Here is a 26,363-nt window from a genome sequence, read left to right as displayed (position 1 = left end):
TGAACTGCCTGTTTTTTCAGTTACACCAACTTCTATGCTTAACATTCATGGTCTTCACTACTTATTAGTGTTTCATATGTTACAGTTTTCTCTAGTTAGATTCTCAGATGAACCTATCTCTATGGGAGCAACAATGTCCCAAAGCAGCTGTAAGATACTCGTAGACATCTCATGGTAAACTGTTCCTAAAAGCATGACTCTTCTGACGTTTTAGACGACTGTATGTTTTCTCTTCAATTTTTTGTGTCCTTTTTTGCCACAGTCTCGGTTCTAAAAGGCTATAAATGGTGTCCTCTTTTTATTTATTGAAGCCCTCTCTCTTCGGTTCAAACTGACACTGATCGAATCCAGTCGAGAACGTTCTAGTATATGACTTAAAGCAATTTCCACGCAGTCTCTTTACAATTACGGTTTACTTGTTTCCTAAGTTTATTTGCTCCCTGAGCATACGTCCATGTTAAATTTCACTTCACTATCCATATTTAAACCTAATTATTCATTAATTGAATCGAATCGTATCATTGAAATCGTAGTCTAAGGCTAATTTTTTTTTTAGGTTTCTTAAAATACACAACTTTACGTTACTTTTAGATTCAATCCTATTTTTAAGATATTCAAATACCTACACAGTGTCTAATGGTTTTATTCCGGACAGCATACCTTATTTAATAACAGTAACTTCTTGTAAAGTGTGTGATTACTTCTGACATTATCATCTATGTTGTAAACATTTAATATTAGTAATAACAATACTTTACCACGTCTTGAATAATATCAAATGGAGCGCTGCCTGCTATTTTCAGGATTAAACCATCCATTTTACTTATACTGTTCACTGCTGCGTTGTTTCGGCTGTGAAACAGTCAAACGCAGTTACGTCCTTGTCTGTGTCGCATAACCTTAGAAGCAGGGCACGGGTGGTCGCAATTTAGAGTGGACAGGCACACGAGCTACGAGAATAGGAGTTACACAGCATAGTACTGACAACTGAAAGGGAGTCCTGAACTATGACAGCGACACTTGGGTGGCGTATAGCAACACGTATAACTTGTTCTAATCAAGAAAGAGAAAAAAATTTAACCGTAGAATTTTCCAGGTAATCGTGGATGACTCAGAAGCCTGTCGTCCTTCACAACTCGCCAACCGCTGGCCTGGTTTCATCCTTTTCTTTCTTGCCCCCCTTGTTCCGTCTATGCCCAGGCATTAACAAAGAACGTCTACACCACTCAATAGCAGCTATGACCAAAGGGCCATATATCGGGAACAGGAAACTGTATCGTACGTCGACGACGTTAGCCATACGGTATTCCCGGGTTATCCAAGAGTTCATTAGTGACCAGGGAACTTTCGGCTGCCATTAAACCAAAGGAAAAATCTCTACCTGGAGACGCTACTGCGTAAAGGCTTCTGAGAAGCAAAGAATTTAGAGCCTTCTAAGTCGTCCTGTCATTCTCCCTCAAGATCTGTTTACAGGCAGCACACAATGATTCGAAGAACGGGGTTTCCATATTGCAACAGTATACGTAAAGTGCAGTGTGGCAAATTTTTCTACAACATTTATCCTTAAAAATACTATACCTGTTTTGAATCTCTGCTGGTTATCTGCCTTTGAGATGATGCTTTTATAATGAAGTATCTTTTTTAGTATAAAGGAAATTAAGCTTCACGATCGCTTACACTGTTTCAGTTTTAAAACTAAATTAGAAAAACAATACAAAATCATACGTGATACAAGTAGTTGCCCTCCAACTATGTTCGATTCATGCATTTCGTAAGCCAGGGAACAAGGGAACAGCATCCGTTGCCTTCACCAGCACTCATTTTTTCATTGCACTATTTATTTATTTATTGCCTATTTATCCTGACCGGACCAGGGCCTTATGAGCCTACACTCGACCAGGAGCAAAACATACTAAATATATTATAAAACTTGCCAAATAGAAATAATATTGATAATAGCAATAACTGACAATAATAATAATAATAATGATAATAATAATAAAGGACATCTAGACTAATATAGATACGCTTAACACTTTTGAATCCATGTTTAGTATTATCAAAAGAGGAATGGATAAATAGGAGAAGAGTGAAATGACAGTGACAGCGGCTGTTAGGAAAGAACAAAATATAAAGGGTTGACTCTGCCGACAATGAATAGGGAAAAGTTCTAGGGAGGGGGATGATGAGCACGAGCTGCACAGAGTGTAGCAGAGATAGCTTTAGCGAGGGAAGGTGGACCATTATCTGTCTTTTGAACTTCGTAAGAAATTTGATTTCTCTGGTGTTTTGAGGAAAACTGTTGCGAAGTTGGGTTCCTGATACAGAAAATGATTTTAAAAAATATGCCAGTGCAATTTCATAGTACCGAGAGAATTTTACTTGGTAGGGAACGATTGTTTTTGCTGTACTTTGCGGATAGTAGAGTAGGAGTCGAAGACAAATAAGAGGGACTCCAATGATAGAGAAGACGATAGTGTAAACATAGAGTACGTTAGTCTCTACACTTGTCGGAAGATAGCGAATAAAGGGCAGACAGCCGACAAGACGCCTTATCTGTGTGTTGTCATTCGAACAACAACTTGAAAGTGAAGGCCTTGCAAGAAACCAGCAGAAAGTTGTCGAAAACCAGAACAGAATCACCGCTATTAAGGCCATGATGTTGTTATTCGTAGTTATAATAACTTTGAAATCAACCGATATGAAAACACGGAAAACTGTATCCCAGAAAGCATACACATCTAAGAACATAAGGAATTAATACATTACTCTTTCTCTTCACTAAGATGTTATCGCCTCACGGAAGACTATTCTTATGTTGCGTCGCATATCGAAAATATATAACTCTCAGATCTTGAAAAAAAAAGTAAAGTGAACACCCGAAGGGAAGTATCAGTTCTGAGATAAGAAATATTATTAGATATCTGCCTCAAATGAACTTCGGTCTGTAATGAGTTTTGATACTGAATGTTTTCTGTTGATCATCGAGGACAAATGAACTAGTATTTTATGCATTTAAGAAACAATCACAGCATTCAGGGAAGTGCAGATAAATAAGAGATACAGCTGTGCAAACTGCGAGTCATGAAGTGAAATTGCAGGATTGGAACAAAGGCTCGTGACCTTATGTACTAATATTTAATGTAGACCCAATCAGAAGAGAAATGAAAAATAAGAAGTAAATCATATATTTTACAACTGAAAAGAAAACTTCAAAGGGTAATATTAAAAACGTGATACACGTATCCTTCGATTATGCAGTAATTTCGTGCCAAAGTAAGATGTAATATACAAACAGGAATGGAGAAGGTATTTCGGGAGACGATGCAGAAACTGATAAGATTATATTAGACGCACAGAAAGTGTGTGTGATGCACTCCACGGCCTCCGGATTTCTTCTGTCTCGTAAAGCGAAGAAATTAAGTTAGAATTACGTCTCGCACGTATGCATGGATCATAAAACTGCTGCAACAGCTTGGACGTACTACAGTGATACGATTAATGACAGACATGACAATACGTGTGTGTAGTATAGATTCCGTATCCACGAGAGATGAGAAACTACGTAGGAACCGAGACATTTAAAAACTAACGAGTTAATTTTATGTCTAACCTTCAAATGACCTTCAGTAAAACACACGAAGCTATTTTCCAGACGCGGCTGGTGATACCGGTACTCTGACTTACCGAGTGTGCTGCTTGAGCAACGGCCCACTCATAGCTTCCACTTACTGCAGGCTTTGTTCCTTCCCATTTCGATGTACAGTTTCAAAGTGTCACACCGAGCAGACACGATGTAAAGAGGACAGAATTAGATCTCAAAGGTGGAGACGATAATAATTACAATACTAATTGCCTGCCTCACAGTTCTTTAGAGTTAGCGCTGCCATCGGTTTGCTGCTTTCTAGTTCCTCGTTCGACCTCATAAGGCTTAGTGAAGCCAGTGGCAGACCTTTGGATCATGATCTGACTGGAAACTCCGCAGCATCGTCGAGAGACGGTAACCAGTAGATCACTGAGGCAACAGACTGGTGGAATGATGTGTCGGAGTAGGGTTACAGGATTAACTTTTTAAGGAACTGCAGATGGTGGAGAATAATATTATTCCACTGATATTGAACAGCATCCAGAGAGACCACGAACAGTAACACAGAGAAAGAAACTGCCCAGGTGCGAGTAGGACATGCTCACTGAGGATGCCATACAATCTTAATAATATATGTAGACATTTCATCCATTCTACGATTTTTGACCGTTGATACTGGGAGTACATCGGGGTCACGTGTATACAGACATTGCATTCATTCGAAGATTTTTGCCCTTTATTGCCGTTGAAACTGGTAAGATACCGGTCCCAGACTTTCGAGAGCCTTTTAATTTCAGTTATAAAGTAGGATAACAAATAACAAAAGGAACATATTTTTAGAGTGATACAATTACAAATAAACAGTTTTCTGACTCTTTTCCATTAATTGTATTGCGAAGCATTTCTCCTTGCTAAATTTCGTCATTTTACATCAAGGGGAAGTATTCCATAGATTTTAATGAATGGGTTTGTGAGCGTCGAAATATGCGATGTAAATGACAGTATCTTTTGCTTTCGTTGACTTAGAAGCAAACGTTTATTATAACACCGAGAGAGCATAGATCTTAGTAACTGACATAAATTTCAACCTGATGCGTCCATCAATTGCTGAGGAAAAGGATCTTAACCGAAGGACGGACAGACGGACACACCGCTAACAAATGACAAAACTTTTTTCTCGTGTGCTGTAATTACAAATTAACAATTTTCGGATTTTTTCCCTTGATTGTAAACACTGATTCTTGCCAAATTTGATGATTCTAGGTCAACGGAAAGTCCACTATAGGTTTCGATGAGTGACTTTGCTAGTATCAAACTACATGACATACATGGCCTTATCTTTTGGTTGCCTTGACTTAATACACCGCCAAGTGACTATAGACCCTTGTAAGTGGCAAAAATTTCAACTTGATACATCTACTCGTTCCTGATAAAAAGGGAGTTATCAGACGGACGGACAGACAGATAACAAATGACAAAAAGTTTCGCGTGATATAATTACAAATTAACAATTTTCGGATTTTTTCCCTTTACTTTTACAGTGAAACCTTGCTTCCTGCCAAATTGCGTCATTTTAGACAAAAGTAAGTACACTACAGGTTTTGATCAATGAGTTACGAGTATCAAATTACGTACATAAATGGCCGTAGCTTTTGACTGTGTTGACTTGATGCTTCTCTTTTTTGTACGTATCCAAGGGACCGTAACCTTAATATGTGATACAAATTTCAACTTGATGCGTCTACTAGGGTTTTGAACAGACGAACAGACAGACTGACAACAATGTGATCGTGTAAGTTTCCTTTTTCACCAAGTGAGGCATGAAACCGTAAAAAGAGACATATGCAGATTCATGTATTACACACACAGACACACACACATAACCTTTACCGCCGTACCTTTCTCCTGTTGCTTAGCGGCTGAGGCTCCCATGGTGCGAGTTGGCGGGGCGGCGGAGGCGCTGCGCTGCTGTTTGTCCTTCCGTCGGCGGCGTCACGGTCCCACTGGCTGCGTCGGCGGCGGCGCGTGCGACGTCCCTCGTCAGGTGTTCGCCGGGTAGCGGGGTCACGTGACCGCTTTCGCCTCTAACCGCTAGTTCCTTCTGCGGAGCGTGATGACCTGCTGTCGGGAAAAACACAGCAGCTGTGAGGCGCCGGGCTGATGGCGCCGGATTCTGCGGTGGCTGCTATCCGCAGGGGACACCCAGCAGTCGGAAACGCGACAGCGCGGAGGAAATTCAGAGCGACAGCTCTTAAGAAACGGGCTCGTCATCGCGCTTCCTATTGAGTGATGAAAATGGCTGCGGCGGTTGCATCAGAAAAAAAGTTACACTCCACCGACGGGTGCAGCTGCGTTAAAAATGATTGTGTCGTCAGAGCGACGTCTTTATCGTGTCATTCAAATGGTCCACATTTCGGTGGACGTCGATAAATGATACGGCATTATATTATCTAAAGAAAACATGATAAGCTACTCATTGAATCGCTTTTAAGACCAATCAAATATTCGACTCCATGTGACGGAATAATCTCGAGATTGCGCAAAAACTTCTCTCTTCAATAGTGGCATGACTCTTGCACTTACGGAGGTAAGAGAATGTAGCCTGCCACTAGCTAGTCAAAAACACGACACCAAAGTCTCTTGTGATCGTCGGCAAGCTGAGAAGGAGAAGGGAAGAGTTTTGGTCAAATGCAACAACCAGGAAAAAGCTAGTCCACGCAGAAAACAGCCGACATTAGGATTGTACGCCGCAACGTGAGTAATATACAGGGTGTTTCAGGAGGAATGGTAAATACTTTCGGAGGTGATAGTATAGACGAATTCCAATAAAAATGCCATGTAACATGTGTCCAATTTTTATTGAATACACAGATTCAATGCATTTTCGATTCGTGTGTTGGTATACCGGTTGCTATGGGTTGCTAAGGGCGCATGTATCGTATGTCGGAAGTAGAATGTTATGTTCACGTTGTGAGGTTGTGCTTTAGCTTACATTGAACTTTTCGTTGTGATTTGTTGTCCAAGTCTACTGTACCGTAGCGTGAAAACATGCCGCACGTATTTACATATACTGAGTATCCCGACATGGTGTTTGTGTATGGGTTTTGTAATGGAAACGGTGCTGCTGCTTGTAGAGAATATAGCATACGATTTCCTAACCGCAGACTACGAGACTCAAGAGCCTTTACTCGTGTGTTCAATACACTGCGTTTTCCTGATGTAGTGTCCAGCATTCATATTCCATCTGAACGTGTAAATAAACAGACTGTTCATGAAGTAGAAGACATTATTTAGTCGGTAGTACGTAGTCCTACAACAAGCACGTGTATGATATCTGTACATACCGATGTTCCACATACAAGAATATGGCGGACATAACGTATGCACGGGTTCCATCTATATCATTTACAGCTCATTCAACACCTTTGAGCAGGAAATGAAGAGAGACGATTGGAATTTCGTCATTGCACACTTGAAAATCGCCAGATAATCCCATTTTTACTCTTCACTGATGGATCCACTTGATGGCGTCAATAACACCCGTAATTCACATCAGTAATCTCAAAAAAGTCCACATGCCATTATGAACACAAATTTTCAAGAATGCTTTTCTGCAAATGTTTTTGATTTGACAGAGAATCAGTTGACTGGGCCTGTTGTGTTACGGCATCGTCTTACAGGACCTCATTATCTGCACTTCCTTGAAAATGAGCTTCCAGCATTTTTGGCGGAGATTCCTTTAGCTACAAGAATGCATATGTTCATCCAGCATGATGGGGCACCTGTACATTGTAGTCATCAGGTGACACATCATCGAAACCTAACATTCCCCGGAAGATGGATCGGTGGATATGGGCAATCTTCTTGGCTGCCAAGGTCGCCAGACCTAACCCATTTTGATTTTTGACTCTTTGTATGGGCGAAAGACGAAGTCTACAAGGACAAAAAGTAATCACGACAGCTGAATTGGTTCAAATGGCTCTGAGCACTATGGGACTTAACACCTGAGGTCATCAGTCCCCTAGAACTACTTAAACGTAACTAACCTATGGATGTCACATACATCCGTGCCCGAGGCAGGATTCGAACCTGCGACCGTAGCGGTCGCGCGGTTGCAGACTGAAGCGCCTAGAACCGCTCGGCCACACTGGCCGGCGACAGCTGATTTGATCGTTCGGATTATGACTAGCGCAACCCTTATAAAAGAATCTAAAGATGACCGCAGAAGAGTTGCATGTGGTTATCAAGAAAAGTCAGAAGTGCATTGAAGTTGCTGGTGGAATTTTTGAAAATCAAGGGTGAACGTCCTTATTTGCCTTGCTTTAAGTTTGTTTGGGTTACATACTAACAGCTGTATCTCTGTACTCAATAAAAATCGGACACATGTTATATGGCACTTTTTATTGCAATTCGTCTATACTACCACCTCCTAAAATATTTACCATTCCTTATGAACACCTTGTGTTTCTTTTGAAGAATAAACCGCCATTTGGCTTTATATTACTGTATTTCTCTTATGTACTATCTAGATTTTGGCTTTTACACCATTATCATGTACAATGTTAAAAGTTCTTCCACCATTACCACATCACATCTGGTAAAGCCAGCACAAAGCAAGTAAACGAGGCTAGTAAACAGGACTAGACTTGTTGGTCCGCTTTGTGATGACTTTACCAGATATGACGTGTTAATGGTGTAAGAACTTTCAGCATTGTACTCGATAGAGGCTTAAAATCCGAAATATAGAAAGTACAGAAGAAAATGCAGTAATATACAGTCAAATGGTGGTTTATTCTTTAGAAAAATAGTGCATGACTGTGGTTCAGCACCATCTTTTTTTTTGCGTAATGCTTGCATCTATACAGTATTTCTAGAAACGGAATGTATTACTTACACGTTATGAGTTCCTCAGTATCACCAAAAGGTATTTACATGAAAATAGTAGAGTGACTGTGTACGGTGTCAAACAAATAAAGCACCTTACACTGAATTCCTGAAACAATTCCGATTAACTCGATATGTCACATGACATAGTCATGTGAAAATGTACGAATTTTATTGATAGGCAAAGTGAACCGAATAAACAAACCGACATTTCGTGAATATAAACCACTAACACTCACACTAGTAATTGCACACAAGTAATTTCCCCGACCCGAGTTACGAGACGCAGTTCTGAGGGAAAAGAGAATTTTATGATGGCACACCATCTCGTGCAGCTGAAACCCTCACCACAGGACACCTAGCGGACACAATGAGACGCCATTGCCACTGCTTAAGCCGACAGTGGAAGCAGCCCTTGTCTTACTTCTAACGACTACCCTTAGCAAAGCGTTTCTACAGGAGCACAGCCAGGGATGGCCGATAAACGTCTGAAGAAATCCAACTCAAAACATTGGTGACTCGCTGTAGCCACTTGCATTAAAACTTGCAAGAAAGAAAAAGCTGTTTATCTCTGTATTACGTAGCAGAGGTTAAGCTTTGCCCTACGAAAGAAATGATGCCTGTGATAAGCTACAAAAACTCTAATGATTGGAGATATAACAAGCACAAACGCCCTGATTCGCGAGAAAGATAATGTGTGGCCACCAGGTTTGATATAGACAAACTGAAGCCAGAGTAATTGGCATCTTCTCTTGCAGAAAATCATTGAGTGTTTGAGAAAGGTGACTCATGTCACGCTGAGGCGATTTCGAGAGTCATTATGTGGACACTTGTTCACAGGCTTGTCTTAACTCGTAAGGAGTTAAATTGCGAAGTCTCCTAGTATGGAGAATCGCACCAAACACTGGCAGTTAATGCTTGCGAGCGATTTGAGGGCAATGACGTACCTGCTGTTCCAGCCAAATGGAGTGCACTATGCCAGTTAACCTAGCTAGGGAATAAATAGGAGTCTCAGCTTCACCAAAGATGTAGGAAATGTGTCAGACTGGTGTTTAACAGGTGAGAGAGATTTAGAATAGTTTCTCAGATTCACAGCTCGCGCAAACAGCCGCCACAGCCACCGCCGACACAAAGTAATCATATGCACTCGTCCCACGCCAGCAAGTGTTATTCAGTTGACACTCAGAACTGCCATCGTCTCCGTCTCTCCTAATTTTCGTACATTCAACAGTGATCTGCAGTTAAACATGTTAATGATTGTCAGGCTTAATTGAAGTAGACATGCAAGATGTCCAAGCTAACGAAAAGGATTTCTCAGCCACTGTAGAGTTATGAATTGTTTTAATTGTGTACTTCCATTTTATTGCTCTTTACCGACCCCCATTCAGCTTTTGTTATTTCTTTGTGTATTTTAGTGACATGTTCATCAACCATCTTACCATTAAAGAACCTTATAATAGTTTGGAATTTCGCTTCACAGTTGTGAACACCCGTTATCAATATTTCACCATCCTGTACGTAATTTTGCTAACAGCGCTATGTCATGAAATCATACTTAAGAGTAAAAATAAACCTTAATAACGAAAATCTAATATTTTCATTTTTTTGCCAACATGTCGTTACACCTGAACCCATACACTAATTTCTGTTAGCGATAACGTTTCCTTTACAGTGTGTGTAGTGGAACTGACATTGAGCTCATTGTCTGATTACATAACTGTCCATACTGCTGCACTCTTCTGAATCTGCATGTGTGAGACGGTATCTTCCTACATTGCAGGCCACAGGTTCAACACCAGATTCCTAAAACACACACATATCGTCCTTGTGCCACTGTGGTAGGAAGATAGATCAGTACCAGCCCCACATGTGTTAGAACTGTTTCGGCTGGAAATTTTTGAAAGACACACGAAATTTTCAGTGGCATTCTATCTGCTCGTAGAAGAAGCGATGTTGTCTTATTTCACCACGTTGGTAGATGTTGGTACATCTCTCCATTTGGCTATCAAGACAATGGTTTTCTATCGGTTTCCTTAACCATTTTTAGCAAACCACATTATCATTCCTTTGGAAATGTCGAAGATTTCCTCCCCCAGCTTTGTCTAAAATTGTGCACTGTCTTCTCTAACTGTCGTCTATGGAAAGTGAGGCCCTAACACACAACAGGTAATTGTGAAGCTCACTCAAGAATGAAGCTGAAAATTTTTTTTTCCATGACGTCCGCATCAATAGGTATAAGAAAACCTCATGAGTGCAATGTGGCATTAGCTGAGAAGAAATGGATGACAGATCAGAGGTTACAGATCCGTCGACTGTGAGACCTTTGCAGAATTAGAAGAATGTTCCACAGGATGGGTAATGAAATCAGATGTGACCAGAATTTGCATTAATCGATGTGTAGAAACAGCAGAATTGTTATGTGTGGATGATGGAATGTGATTCAAATCCCACTCTTCGCTGATACAAGTGGTTACCAGTAAGCCTTATCAGTCCATGTTGGTAAAGACTCTGCCTCACCTTCAAATGGAAGACAATGAATATAAGCATTTCACTATCCCGATTTCACTCACTGGGGGTTTCCTCACACTACATTACGTGAATGCTGAGGTATTTCCTTCAAGAGATCAACGCCTGTTTCCTTCCATGTCAAGCACAAAATGTGCCAATTTTGTCTGAAAATCTAATCTTCATTCTTCTAATTACTAAGATCTGTCCCTAAGCCTAAGTCAACTGGACACAAATCGAATATTCTAGACGGCTTCTTCCCTACACAAGTATACTACCATGTTAATCATAAGATGAGAGGTAGGACGACAGAATGGGCATCCTAGAACTCGACGAATGTTTTGTGAATCGACCACCTTTCACCACTTATATAGTAAAAGAAATATCCATTTCGATCTTACTGAGCAGAAAATGGCAAGTAGTTTCTAGCAACGTTTGACTGTTTTTATAGCTGTTTGGCGTTGGTAAGCAATATTATCTCAAGCATAAACAACTCAGAAATTAAAATATATATGAAGTTAAAACATTTTTTGAAATAGCTTTCAAGAAATAACTTTCATGTAGCTTTCTTTCGGACTCTCTAAAATACTGTTGGCTATCTGTGGCATTATTACATAGCAGTTCCTATATAGACACACAGGAATAAAAGAAATTAGCTGATTTATATCAAATGTGCAAGCTGAAAATTTGTACCAGACCAGGCTTCGAAGACAGGTCTCCTGCTTATTAAAAAGGTGCGCTGACCACTACGCCATATGGACGCAGTTGTCAGTACAACTGCACAACCACACTTGCCCCATTGATACAAATCAATGCCTATTGCCAGCTAATGCCTTTAATTACTTTGTGTCTTGATTCTTACAGGCTGCAGGATCAAATGTTGTTGTGGTAAGATCCTCTGGGACCAAACTGCTGAGGACATCTGTCCCTAGGCATACATGCTACATACCCTAACTTAAATTAAGTTACGCTAAGGACAACACACACACCCATGGCCGAGGGAGGACTCGGACCTCCGACGGGGGGAGCTACGCGAACCATGGCAAGACGTCTGGACCACGTGGCTACCCCGAGCGGGCTAGTGTCTTGTATTTCGGATATGTCTGAAAGAACAGGCGACACACAGTTAAGGCGATGATAGCCCATGATCCCTTCAGTGCAAATGCATACTAAGCTCGAACTCTTATGGGGAATGGTGAGACTCTAGGAGTAATGAGGCGAATGAACAGGGGCACCACATCAGTAGTGGGTGGTGTTCGTCGAGAATCTGGCTCTGACGGGAGGCGTGCTAGGGCAGTCAGTGCAACTGTGGTGACAGCTGTATCCAGATTGTGTGCTGGTCAACACTTTTGCCTCTTTGCCTCCTGGCCCGACAGCTAATCTGAATCTGGCTCTGACGGAAGGCGTGCTAGGGCAGTCAGTGCAATTGTGGTGACAACTGTATCCAGATTGTGTGCTGGTCAACACTTTTGGCTCTTTGCCTCCTGGCCCGACAGCTAATCTGAATCTGGGTCTGACGGAAGGCGTGCTAGGGCAGTCAGTGCAATTGTGGTGACAACTGTATCCAGATTGTGTGCTGGTCAACACTTTTGCCTCTTTACCTCCTGGCCCGACAGCTAATGTCTTTAATTCTATGGCATCTGCATTCATAGTGGATTCAGGATAAAAACTTTCAGACATCTCCAAAAGAACAGACACCACATATATACTCCACATTTAATTTTACGTGTATCATTAAAACACACTATTTTCTCACCACATTCTATAGACTGGTCTTTCTGATATTCTTATGTTTTATGATCTGATATAGAGGGCATACAATTTTATTGCAGCTGTTCCTTAAACACAGCACGTTATCTCGAAACACTTACAGTAACAGCATGGGTGACGACAACTTGGATAACTGGTAAAAGTAAGGAAAAATCTGACTTTTATGTGTCATGGTGGGCGAATCTTCTGTCAGTTGGAGTACCTATCCCTCTCTGAAATCACCATGGGAGCAGTCAGTTATTTTTAGAGTTTTAAATCATACAAAAAAGGGAAACTTACTGTTTAATATCTCTCGTTGCAATAATTGAAGCTAATAAGTTAACAGCAATATCAATGCTGCAGTTTTTCTGGTTGCAGCTTTTAAACGCTCCTTGTAGTAACATAAAAATAATATAAGCTAGGTGGGAGGATGATGTTGAAAGTTCGACATTTCGGGCACACGGGCCACTGGCGGTCAAGGCCACCTGTGAGAGACCGCTGCGCCCCGGCGGTCACCAGTTAACCTCCTACAATAGGCTCCCACTGGCCGTTGCCTTCTCGGCCGACGTTAAATTGTTTCTCTGATTTCAATACACGCACGACTGCTTCTGCAGCAGCCACAAATCTGAGACCATCGATAGAACATATACAGCATGTTTGTGCTAACTCTGAAGCATGTGAGTTAGCTTTGTGTTCCTAAGATGGGTGCTTTCAAAGGTGGAAATTTATTTATGTAACAGAGTTTTTTTTACAATGAACATGGTTTTTTTAAATTGTAAACTTAACACAAATTGTATTTATACTTCAATTTTTAAGCGTAGACGTCTACCATTGGTCACCGCTGGAGGCGTTGCTTACGCTGATGTGCTCATAGCTTGCTATATAAACCCAGGCATAAGGTAAATTCTTTGCAGTCTCCTGCCACACCTTGGTAGACGTGACGCCACCAGCAGTCGACCAGCGGGTAAAACATTATATTTACGTAATCCACTCTTATAAGGTGGTTGTCATTACTTTTGTCTAAGATATATATTGTAATTTCACAGTATGTTCGCCCTGAAGATGGCCTCTGCCCTGGGCTGAAATCGGTCGGCACTAAATAAATAAAAAACGCGATTAGGACTGTTTTCTTAATACTAAGTTAATTTTATATCAGTCGCTGTTACTCCACAACCATGTTATCCAAACATCTAGGAAATTTGGCAGTTATTAATTTTTTTCTGGCTATAAGAGGTATTGGGATGGATTGTTTTGGGCAAATCGCACGTCTCATACCCATTTAAGTAGGCCATCTGTAGGCGAGGTCGTAACTACGATACAATGGACACAATGGACACAATTCTCCTGTTGGTTATTAATATTCGTTATTTTTGAAATTTGTGGTAAGGCCTTATGGGACTAAAGTGCTGAAGTCATCGGTCCCTATGCCTACACACTACTTAATCTAACTTACGCTATGGACAACACACACACCCGGGCCCGAGAGAGGACTCGAACCTCCGATGGGGGGAGCCGTGCGGACCGTGTCAGGGCTCCCTAGACCGCGAGGCTACCCCGCGTGGCGCAATGTTCGTTATCTATAGCTTCTGACGTCCGTCGTCTTTGACTGTGTGGCTGTGCTGGTAATTTACAGTGTGTGTGCGTGCTTGTGTGTGTGTGTGTGTGTGTGTGTGTGTGTGTGTGTGTGTTGTCTTCGCACAGCTAGTTGCATTATTGCCTTGAAAATGACGGGATATGCACCGATCGAAATTTCGGCGGTTGTCAAAAGCGTCATCTGTTTGAACATTTTATTCCCCAGGAGAAATTTATGTTTTGAAAATAACATCTCATTACACAGGGTACCACTATTTGTTGCTTTCTGTATCTCATGTTCAAAATGAGCGAGGTGTTTTTCGCAATATCGCTGTTTGCAGAATCCATGGTGACTCTTGCAAAGGGGTCCGCAGAAACCAAAAAGATCATAATACATGAGCATAAGACATGTTCGATGAATCACCAATACATTGTTGTTAGCGATATGGATCTCAAGTTACGAGGTGCATTCAAGTTCTAAGGCCTCCAGTTTTTTTTATCCGGACTGGTAAGAGATAGAAACATGCGCATTGTTTTAAAATGAGGTCGCGTTCATTGTCAATACGTCCCAGAGATGGCAGCACTGTACGGCAGATGGCATTTTACCGCCAGCGGCGAGAATGAGAACTGTTTTAAATACTTAAAATGCCGACGTTTTCCTTACTTGAACAGCGTGCAATCATTCGTTTTCTGAATTTGCGTGGTGTGAAACCAATTGAAATTCATCGACAGTTGAAGGAGACATGTGGTGATGGAGTTATGGATGTGTCGAAAGTGCGTTCGTGGGTGCGACAGTTTAATGAAGGCAGAACATCGTGTGACAACAAACCGAAACAACCTCGGGCTCGCACAAGCCGGTCTGACGACATGATCGAGAAAGTGGAGAGAATTGTTTTGGGGGATCGCCGAATGACTGTTGAACAGATCGCCTCCAGAGTTGGCATTTCTGTGGGTTCTGTGCACACAATCCTGCATGACGACCTGAAAATGCGAAAAGTGTCATCCAGGTGGGTGCCACGAATGCTGACGGACGACCACATGGCTGCCCGTGTGGCATGTTGCCAAGCAATGTTGACGCGCAACGACAGCATGAATGGGACTTTCTTTTCGTCGGTTGTGACAATGGATGAGACGTGGATGCCATTTTTCAATCCAGAAACAAAGCGCCAGTCAGCTCAATGGAAGCACACAGATTCACCGCCACCAAAAAAATTTCGGGTAACCGCCAGTGCTGAAAAAATGATGTGTCCATGTTCTGGGACAGCGAGGGCGTAATCCTTACCCATTGCATTCCAAAGGGCACTACGGTAACAGGTGCATCCTACAAATAGGTTTTGAAGAACAAATTCCTTCCTGCATTGCAACAAAATTGTCCGGGAAGGGCTGCGTGTGTGCTGTTTCACCAAGACAACGCACCTGCACATCGAGCTAACGTTACGCAACAGTTTCTTCGTGATAACAAATTTGAAGTGATTCCTCGTGCTCCCTACTCACCGGACCTGGCTCCTAGTGACTTTTGGCTTTTTCCAACAATGAAAGACACTCTCCGTGGCCACACATTCACCAACTGTGCTGCTATTGCCTCAGCGATTTTCCAGTGGTCAAAACAGACTCCTAAAGAAGCCTACGCCGCTGCCATGGAATCATGGCGTCAGCGTTGTGAAAAATGTGTACGTCTGCAGGGCAATTACGTCGAGACGTAACGCCAGTTTCATCGATTTCGGGTGAGTAGTTAATTAGAAAAAAAATCGGAGGCCTTTGAACTTGAATGCACCTCGTATATTCTAATGTCCGATAACCCTCTTCCTTATATCACTTCGTTGCTCCAGCGAATGACAATAAATTATACTGTGTGACACTACAGATTCTGTTTTTTTTTTGTACAATTCATCATAAGATTCGAATCGTATCTGTCCATTACTCCATCTGTTCCTTCGGACCTTCTTAGTACCCTGCTTTCAGTTTTTATCATCTGTCTCAGAAGTCAGTTTGTATTATTAGTTAAATCATCAAGGAAATATGTTATGCTTCTGTTAAAACTTTGAGGGTGAGAGATCATGATTGACGCATAAACCGTTTCGTTAGCGTCTGTGGAGTACATCTTCACGAAAGAAACACTGGCAACTGCAGTTCTGTGCTCACGTCAGAACAGTGGCGGATACAGAAAAACCTCAAGGAGGTGGCACTAAAGATTTCTTGAGCTATCTTTACTTTTACTGTGATAAAAAATAATCAAGTCACATGCAAAGCTCAAGAAAGATTTATTTAAACTGATTATACACATATACAAGACAATGCCATCTTATGATGTAAAAAAGTTGCGATTGTGGATCTCTTCATTAAACGATGAATTCTATGCGACTGTTCTTCCTGGCAAATAGGTTAATTATATCGTCAATCGGACAATCAATGTCAGGGTGAGTGTTCAGCAGAACTATGCCATTAAGTCGATCTACCTTCACTGTCGACCTCAACCATGTCTTTCTGTGCTGCAGTGTTGAAAAACATCTTTCACCTGTAGCAACAGATGCAAGTAGACAAGCAAATATTTTGTACAGCGTGTGCAAAGATCTTTTCTCGTAGGAATGTGTTAGCTATCTGTTTGCCAGACAGAAACGTATAAAATACGATGACGCGGACGCGCATACTACATAGGAAAGTACAACTACTCGATAACTCGATTCAGTCAAGTCGACTGACGATAGAAATGAACGAAAAGCGTGCATGGGTGTGTTTGTTGCCCTTAACTTAAGTTAGATTAAGTAGTGTGTAAGCCTAGGGACCGATGACCTCAGCAGTTTGGTCCCATAGGAATTTACCACAAATTTCCCACCGGTATTTTGATGACATGATTACACGTTACTTTCCCTTATCAAGCAAGTCTGTCGTGTCAAAGTAGCTTTGCGAGCTGTCCTCTATAACGACTAACTGAATGTTATATTATTTACAAGTCTCAATGATATACTTACATCTGACAGAAGTAACGTTCAATACATATCCCAGACAATACGGTATTTTTTCCTGTTTGTGCTGCACTGTTCTCGTGGAAGTTTAATTTTGATTGTAAACAATCGAACTGGATTAAGTTTGAGTTTCAGTGTTCAACCATGTTGAAAGACTGCATGAAATGGCTTGAGGTATGTTAGCGTGCACTTGGAGAGCTCTTGACTGCACTGTTCTGTTTCCTTAATTGTGACCTGAAGATCAAATTAATTCACTTTGCACAATGCTGAGGGCATTCAAAGCGATATTAAAGTACAGAATACCCGTATGGGATCGAAGTACATGTCTTTCTTCAGCTCGAAGTAGGTTGCCAAACAAACACAGACCTGGATAATCTGAAATAACTCTATATATTGTGGTAAGAAATCGAAACACATGCTTGACCTTGTTTTACAGACTTTATTAATACTGTGCGATCTAGGTTCCGTTTATAAACCCAGTGGCACAGTAATAAGGAAACAAGGCTAAACAAGCATTCCGTTTAGTTAACACAACATACAGTGTTTCCGCAAGATCCCACAGTTGAATCGATTACAATCATAAAATAAATATCTGTAAAGCACACTGACTTTTGAAAACACAACTCTAAACCCAGTCAACAAATGTCAACGAATGACACTTGTCTTTTTTTTTATCTATTTGTTTTTAAGTGTACGTGGCTATACTCAATCGTTCTTTTCATGAACTAAACCTAAGCCTTTCCCTCAGCAAACTAGAATAACAGACATTTCCCGATGTACGGATCATACAGATACAGATTAATGATGATGAAAGATGAAACCTCATGCAGCCTACTGGGAATACCCTAAACTTGTTTACTCTGACGGAAACCTCGCCATTCTGAAAACTCAGTGATCTCAGCCACACGAGTAGCGGTCAGCGGTCTTGTCGGTATTTCGAAATCAGTGAGACCGTAGTGAAAGTGGTCAAATGTACTGTGCCAGAAATCAATAGAATTCCCATTCAGCATAGCATATTACTTTTATAGCTGAATCATGGAAACAACTGTGATAGCGTTGACTTCGACTGAGAATGCGTAATGGAATCAATAATAGCCATGAGTTGAAAAAAAATTCAAATAATATTTCTCTTGAACAGTTATGCCTTTTACTAACAATGATGCGTTTTGATAATTTCATGCTGGATAATTAGATGGTTCCACAGGAATTTCAGTACACGAGTGCATTGCAATACACACAGCAGAAGAGCATACTTCGGTCCAAGTTTCTATCAGCTTTCAGGTGTGTGTAAGTGTGTGTTCCGTTAATCGCTTTTTCGCAGCATAGATACAGCCAGCCTTAAAATCATTTTTTGTACTTTTAACTGCGTAACAGCTTCAACTATTAAAGAACAATTGTCCGTTAGTAAAATATGACACGAAATTAATGTTCTAAGAAACAACTTAAGGGATAGTAGTTTACGATACTGCAAGATATGGTTTTTCTGTATTCTAGAAGCTACACTCCTGGAAATTGAAATAAGAACACCGTGAATTCATTGTCCCAGGAAGGGGAAACTTTATTGACACATTCCTGGGGTCAGATACATCACATGATCACACTGACAGAACCACAGGCACATACACACAGGCAACAGAGCATGCACAATGTCGGCACTAGTACAGTGTATATCCACCTTTCGCAGCAATGCAGGCTGCTATTCTCCCATGGAGACGATCGTAGAGATGCTGGATGTAGTCCTGTGGAACGGCTTGCCATGCCATTTCCACCTGGCGCCTCAGTTGGACCAGCGTTCGTGCTGGACGTGCAGACCGCGTGAGACGACGCTTCATCCAGTCCCAAACATGCTCAATGGGGGACAGATCCGGAGATCTTGCTGGCCAGGGTAGTTGACTTACACCTTCTAGAGCACGTTGGGTGGCACGGGATACTTGCGGACGTGCATTGTCCTGTTGGAACAGCAAGTTCCCTTGCCGGTCTAGGAATGGTAGAACGATGGGTTCAATGACGGTTTGGATGTACCGTGCACTATTCAGTGTCCCCTCGACGATCACCAGTGGTGTACGGCCAGTGTAGGAGATCGCTCCCCACACCATGATGCCGGGTGTTGGCCCTGTGTGCCTCGGTCGTATGCAGTCCTGATTGTGGCGCTCACCTGCACGGCGCCAAACACGCATACGACCATCATTGGCACCAAGGCAAAAGCGACTCTCATCGCTGAAGACGACACGTCGCCATTCGTCTCTCCATTCACGCCTGTCGCGACACCACTGGAGGCGGGCTGCACGATGTTGGGGCGTGAGCGGAAGACGGCCTAACGGTGTGCGGGACCGTAGCCCAGCTTCATGGAGACGGTTGCGAATGGTCCTCGCCGATACCCCAGGAGCAACAGTATCCCTAATTTGCTGGGAAGTGGTGGTGCGGTCCCCTACGGCACTGCGTAGGATCCTACGGTCTTGGCGTGCATCCGTGCGTCGCTGCGGTCCGGTCACAGGTCGACGGGCACGTGCACCTTCCGCCGACCACTGGCGACAACATCGATGTACTGTGGAGACCTCACGCCCCACGTGTTGAGCAATTCGGCGGTACGTCCACCCGGCCTCCCGCATGCCCACTATACGCCCTCGCTCAAAGTCCGTCAACTGCACATACGGTTCACGTCCACGCTGTCGCGGCATGCTACCAGTGTTAAAGACTGCGATGGAGCTCCGTATGCCACGGCAAACTGGCTGACACTGACGGCGGCGGTGCACAAATGCTGCGCAGCTAGCGCCATTCGACGGCCAACACCGCGGTTCCTGGTGTGTCCGCTGTGCCGTGCGTGTGATCATTGCTTGTACAGCCCTCTCGCAGTGTCCGGAGCAAGTATGGTGGGTCTGACACACCGGTGTCAATGTGTTCTTTTTTCCATTTCCAGGAGTGTATAAACGTTTGTGCGTTATTATAACTTATGTCGTACACGTTCCAGTTCAGCGACTGCAGTCACACACCTTTCTTGCAGGTAAAAGAACTAAAGTAGCATTGGAGATGTCATGCTTGATAAGGAAAAGAGGCGCTTCGAGCCAGATCAGGTGAACATAAAAGAGTTACGACGGGAAATATTTACATTCCACCGCTACGAATCTTGTCACTAAGATGACCACGGTTGCCAACGTGAAAGTGAGGTGAAGCAGTCTCATATTGCAAGATAATAGGCTGAGGGCTGGTGTACCCAGATGCAAAACTAATCTGTACAAGTGTGGACTGCTGACTAAATGGCTCTGAGCACTATGGGACTCCATTAGTCCCCTAGAACTTAGAACTAGTTAAACTTAACTAACCTAGGGACATCACAAACATCCATGCCCGAGGCAGGATTCGAACCCGCGACCGTAGCGGTCTTGCGGTTCCAGACTGCAGCGCCTTTAACCGCACGGCCACTTCGGCTGGCTGCTGACTAACGCTGACGACGTTCTTTGCGGATGTGGAGAGGTACAAGACGAGGCACATCTGCTCATGTGCCGACTACTGCCGGAGTCCTGCAGTTTTAGTGACCTGCTACAAGCCAACGACAAAGCGGTAGCGGTGGCTAACTATTGGAAAAATAAAATTTGATCTGGACACGGAAAAGTAAAGTAAACTGAAAGATGAAGTTCTCTTTCGCTTACCATAATTGTAGTTCATGTACACGAGTCCAATCAAAGTTCTCTTTCCAAAGAATAACAATTCATAGTATCTGGAAAAAGTTAATGAGCAAAAATGGCAGTGTGTTCCACAGTCACAAGGGACCTTTTTGTCCACCACGTGATTGTGTCGTAACGACCCGTCATATCATACATGCAACGTGGCATGATCATTATGGACCTACTTTGGGACGAAACTGTCTACGAACAGTTGCCACTGGAAATTTGTGCATAAATTAAATCCTTACTTATGATCCTAGGGGTCTCGTCACTCAACGTTCGGGATAGATTCACTCAGCGAGCGATATATGATATTGGTTAATACACTGGACTCAGATTCGAGAAGAGGATTAGTGTTTAAGTCCCCTTACAATGACCCCCGTCGTCGACTGAATGTTAAACCCTAACTGTGTAACGATCAGGACTCGAAGCCAGATCTTCGTCTTTCGCGGGCAATGCTCTTGCCGGGTAAACTATCCAAACGCAACGCACGACTCGCCCTCACAGGTTTACTTCTGATAGAGTTGTTGGGCATATACTAAATTCAGTATAATAAATTCCATTGAGAGGTAAAGGCTTCTCTGCAAAGATCAACATGGATTTAGAGGGCACAGCTCGTGTGAGATCTTCTTATTTTCTCGCAAGTATCCTGCAAAATATGAATAAGGGCAAGAGGTGGGTACCATATTCATAGATTTCAGGAAAGCGTTTGACATAGTGCCACACAGCAAACAGTTACCGAAGGTCCGAGCATACCTAACAGGTTCTAAAATATGTGAGTGACTCAAAGACTTTTTTGAGTAATAGAACCCAGGACAAAGTCGTTCTGGCAGAGATGGAATTGAACCATAGCATTCATTTCAAGATCCGAGGATTACCGATGCCGGCCGAACCCGGTAATTTCGTTTGAAATTTGATTATGTCGGTCAATAAACTATTTTCAGAACGCGGTGCGTAGTCCTCGATGTCGTGTGTTCATTGTATAGAAAGATGTAGTAAGGACTGCCCCAGGACCACTCTTGTCCTCTATGCAGGGCGTTATAGGTACGAGCACAGATATTGTGATCACTGTTACCGTAATTTGTACCACTTCTGTGTGCTAGATGATTTACTCTGCGTGTAATAGTCGTCCTGCAGACACGTCACATAATTTACTACCTTGTGTTTTCTGCACGATCGTTAACTGCTCCGCTAAATGGACCACGCCTGTCAGTATAGACTAACTTTTTTGCGTCCAAGCGTCCACACTTATACACCTAAGCTGCTGCCCAGGGGAAAATAAGCTTTAATGGTTTGCTCTTCCTACATGTAATTGGAGGTACTAACCAACATAAAAACATGTTGCTCCTAATAGCTAAAGTTATTAGTCTGTAAATGAAGTAAATGCTGATGTAATGTTGTTCAGCACACTGTCCTCAGTCACGAACAAAAATATCTGCATTTGTATCCCCAATACGTATGTGTAAGCGATCTGATGGTTAGGGTGAGCAGTAATCTGCCCCTGTTTGTGTTGTCACTTTTATTTCGGTAAAGTGTCGCACTTGAATAGTTATAGGAGGATACACGATGACGTTGGTAAAATTCCTATTTGGTGAGATGTACGGAAGCTTTCAGATGAGCAGGAAAAAATGGTCCTGTAATGTTCAAATACAATGTTAGTGTTATACTACTTGACATAATCACGTCGAATAAATGTCTAGGTGTGACGTTGCAAAGCGACACGAAATGAAACGAGCACTTCAGGGTGATTGTAGGCAAGGTGAATGATCGTCTTGGATCTATTGGGAGGCTTCTAGGAAAGCGCAGCTCATCTATAAAGAAGACAGCGAATAGAAAACTGGTGCGACCATTTCTTGAGTACTGTTCGAATCTTCCGGATACCCTTCAGGTCAGACTAATTCAGAGGCATGCTGCAAGATTTTTTTGCTGGTGCATTCAAAAAACACGCGATTTTACGCAAATGTTCCACGAAATAAAATAGAATCCCTGGAGGGTACAAATCGTACTTTTCACGGAACGCTACTGAGTAAGTTTGTAAAAAGGGCATTTGGGGCAGACTGCAGAACGACCTTACTGCCACCGGCATCATCTCGCGTAATAACCGCAAGGCAAGACAAGAGATATCAGGGTTCTTGCGGAAGCATATACACTCCTGGAAATTGAAATAAGAACACCGTGAATTCATTGTCCCAGGAAGGGGAAACTTTATTGACACATTCCTGGGGTCAGATACATCACATGATCACACTGACAGAACCACAGGCACATAGACACAGGCAACAGAGCATGTACAATGTCGGCACTAGTACAGTGTATATCCACCTTTCGCAGCAATGCAGGCTGCTATTCTCCCATGGAGACGATCGTAGAGATGCTGAATGGAGTCCTGTGGAACGGCTTGCCATGCCATTTCCACCTGGCGCCTCAGTTGGACCAGCGTTCGTGCTGGACGTGCAGACCGCGTGAGACGACGCTTCATCCAGTCCCAAACATGCTCAATGGGGGACAGATCCGGAGATCTTGCTGGCCAGGGTAGTTGACTTACACCTTCTAGAGCACGTTGGGTGGCACGTGATACTTGCGGACGTGCATTGCCTGTTGGAACAGCAGGTTCCCTTGCCGGTCTAGGAATGGTAGAACGATGGGTTCGATGACGTTTTGGATGTACCGTGCACTATTCAGTGTCCCCTCGACGATCACCAGTGGTGTACGGCCAGTGTAGGAGATCGCTCCCCACACCATGATGCCGGGTGTTGGCCCTGTGTGCCTCGGTCGTATGCAGTCCTGATTGTGGCGCTCACCTGCACGGCGCCAAACACGCATACGACCATCATTGGCACCAAGGCAGAAGCGACTCTCATCGCTGAAGACGACACGTCTCCATTCGTTCCTCCATTCACGCCTGTCGCGACACCACTGGAGGCGGGCTGCACGATGTTGGGGCGTGAGCGGAAGACGGCCTAACGGTGTGCGGGACCGTAGCCCAGCTTCATGGAGACGGTTGCGAATGGTCCTCGCCGATACCCCAGGAGCAACAGTGTCCCTAATTTGCTGGGAAGTGGCGGTGCGGTCCCCTACGGCACTGCGTAGGATCCTACGGTCTTGGCGTGCATCCGTGCGTCGCTGCGGTCCGGTCCCAGGTCGACGGGCACGTGCACCTTCCGCCGACCACTGGCGACAACATCGATGTACTGTGGAGACCTCACGCCCCACGTGTTGAGCAATTCGGTGGTACGTCCACCCGGCCTCCCGCATGCCCACTATACGCCCTCGCTCAAAGTCCGTCAACTGCACATACGGTTCACGTCCACGCTGTCGCGGCATGCTACCAGTGTTAAAGACTGCGATGGAGCTCCGTATGCCCCGGCAAACTGGCTGACACTGACGGCGGCGGTGCACAAATGCTGCGCAGCTAGCGCCATTCGACGGCCAACACCGCGGTTCCTGGTGTGTCCGCTGTGCCGTGCGTGTGATCATTGCTTGTACAGCCCTCTCGCAGTGTCCGGAGCAAGTATGGTGGGTCTGACACACCGGTGTCAATGTGTTCTTTTTTCCATTTCCAGGAGTGTAGATAGTCACTTTGACGAGATAAGAGAAATCAGGACTCTTACCGAAACTTGTAGACAGTCGTCTTGCCAACGCTCCATTTGCGAGTGGAACAGGACAGAGGATGACAAGCAGTGGTCAAGATATCCTCCTTCATCCACCATATAGTGGCTTTGGGGAGGAGGGGGGGCGTGCAGGTATGTATGTAGATATAGCTGTACCTATCTCCTTGTAACGGTTTGCTGCACAAGCTTCACATAAAACAGGCGGTCTCGACAGAGTAGCTTTTTTCTCATTTACTGCAACTAGTCTCACTGATTTTGTTGTACCATCAATGAATCGATTTGTATTTTTGAGCTTGTAATACCAATTTTCCGTTAGCCTCTCGCACCTGTTTCTCTTCTAGTGAAGTTAAACAAGCGAAAGGTATGCTCGGCACTCGTGTACGGCCTGTTCACGATATCCTGAGACAACTACTCTCTAGGTGCGCACACTGAGCCGCGCGGGGTAACCGCGCAGTCTGACGCGTCTTCACACAGCCCGGGCGGCTCTCCCCGTAGGAGGTTCGAGTCCTCCCTCGGGAATGGTTGTGTGTGTTGTCCTTATCGTAAGTTACTTTCAGTTAGATTAAGTAGTGTGTAAGCTTAGGGACGGATGACCTCAGCAGTTTGGTCCCATAAGACCTTACACAAATTTCCAGCTTTTTCCGGTGCACGCTGCCTCAGGAGGCAAACTGGTCTTCGTAGGACTGTTGCAGCCTGATGGAAATTCTTGAGTCAGTCAGTGATATTATGCATTTCAAGAGGTACTTTCTAATAATCGTATGTTGAGTATACATAGAAACTCCCGTGCTCGCACATTGCTTCACGCACACAAACCATAGTTATAACCCATTTGTCCTGTGGTCGTCCGAAGACTGGTTTGACGTATCTTTATACACTAACCTCTCCTGCGCATGCCTCTTCACCTCTACATATCAACCAGTTTGCTGTAGTCGAGTCTTGAACTTCCCCTACAACCTTTAGCCCTCCTCCCCCTCCCACGCACACACACACACACACACACACACACACACACACACACCTATCTCCGAAACCAAGTTGACGATTCTGTGTTGCGCCAGACTGTGTGCTAGCATAGGACCTCACGTTTTAATGAAGTTGAGAGATACATTTCTTTTCTCTCTGATTCGATTGTTTCTCCTTGCTACATATCTGATCTATCTGATTTAATAAGCTATACTCTTCTCGTCAGACCTGTTTGTCGTCCCGTAATAGGTTGCACTCAGTATACAAATCATCAGAAAAAGTTTCCAATTTTAAATTTATTTTCGGTATAAGCAAATCTCATATTTTTCAAAAATGCTTTTCTTACTATTGCCAGTCTTTATTTTATGTTTTGTACTTGGGCTATTACCAGTTACTTTACTGATCACATAATGAAACTCAGAAACTACTTCTCGTGTGTCACTTCCTAATATAATTACTTGAGAATTGTTGTACTTTATTCGACCCCATTCCATTACCTTCGATTTAGGTTTGGTGACTTCAAGTCATTTGTCGTGTTTTATGGAATTACAGTGTTATCGGTAAACCTTATAACGATACAGCCTTCCCGAAAATTCATATGAAATGTCTGATACCGCCTTCTTTTTATATGCATCTGGATAGTTATCGGACAATTCAGTGCTTCCTAAGGCCTTGTATGTGTGTCTTTATATATATCATTCTGTCCTATTTCATAAAAAAAATTATATTGATTGCGAAGGCGTATGGAATGTTCTAGTGAAACGTATATAGTCATCATTATCAAGAGATAATTGTCATTAACAAAATTACGTACAAATGCTGGATGCGGATGTGTAATAAAGAAATTGAGGGGTAAATATATGGCGGA

The 26,363-nt window shown here is 43.2% G+C and overlaps 1 protein-coding gene across 4 annotated transcripts in view; it reads right to left on the bottom strand.

Moving 5' to 3' along the window:
* Nucleotides 1-26,363, bottom strand: part of LOC126174790 (proton-coupled amino acid transporter-like protein CG1139) — a 248,479-nt gene that overhangs the window by 75,762 nt on the left and 146,354 nt on the right. For 2 of the 4 annotated variants that reach the window (XM_049921157.1, XM_049921160.1), the window contains exon 1: nucleotides 5,485-5,814. In XM_049921157.1, the coding sequence (XP_049777114.1) occupies nucleotides 5,485-5,518 (34 nt within the window). In that variant the 5' untranslated portion in view covers nucleotides 5,519-5,814. Of the gene's footprint in view, nucleotides 1-5,484; nucleotides 5,815-26,363 lie in introns of those variants that run through there. The other 2 variants (XM_049921158.1, XM_049921159.1) reach the window with 2 other exon arrangements.

Source organism: Schistocerca cancellata, chromosome 3 (genome assembly GCF_023864275.1).
Source record: "Schistocerca cancellata isolate TAMUIC-IGC-003103 chromosome 3, iqSchCanc2.1, whole genome shotgun sequence".
NCBI lineage: Eukaryota > Metazoa > Arthropoda > Insecta > Orthoptera > Acrididae > Schistocerca > Schistocerca cancellata.
Note: the sequence above shows the minus strand (reverse complement) of the source record. Positions and strands in the feature narration are given on the sequence as shown.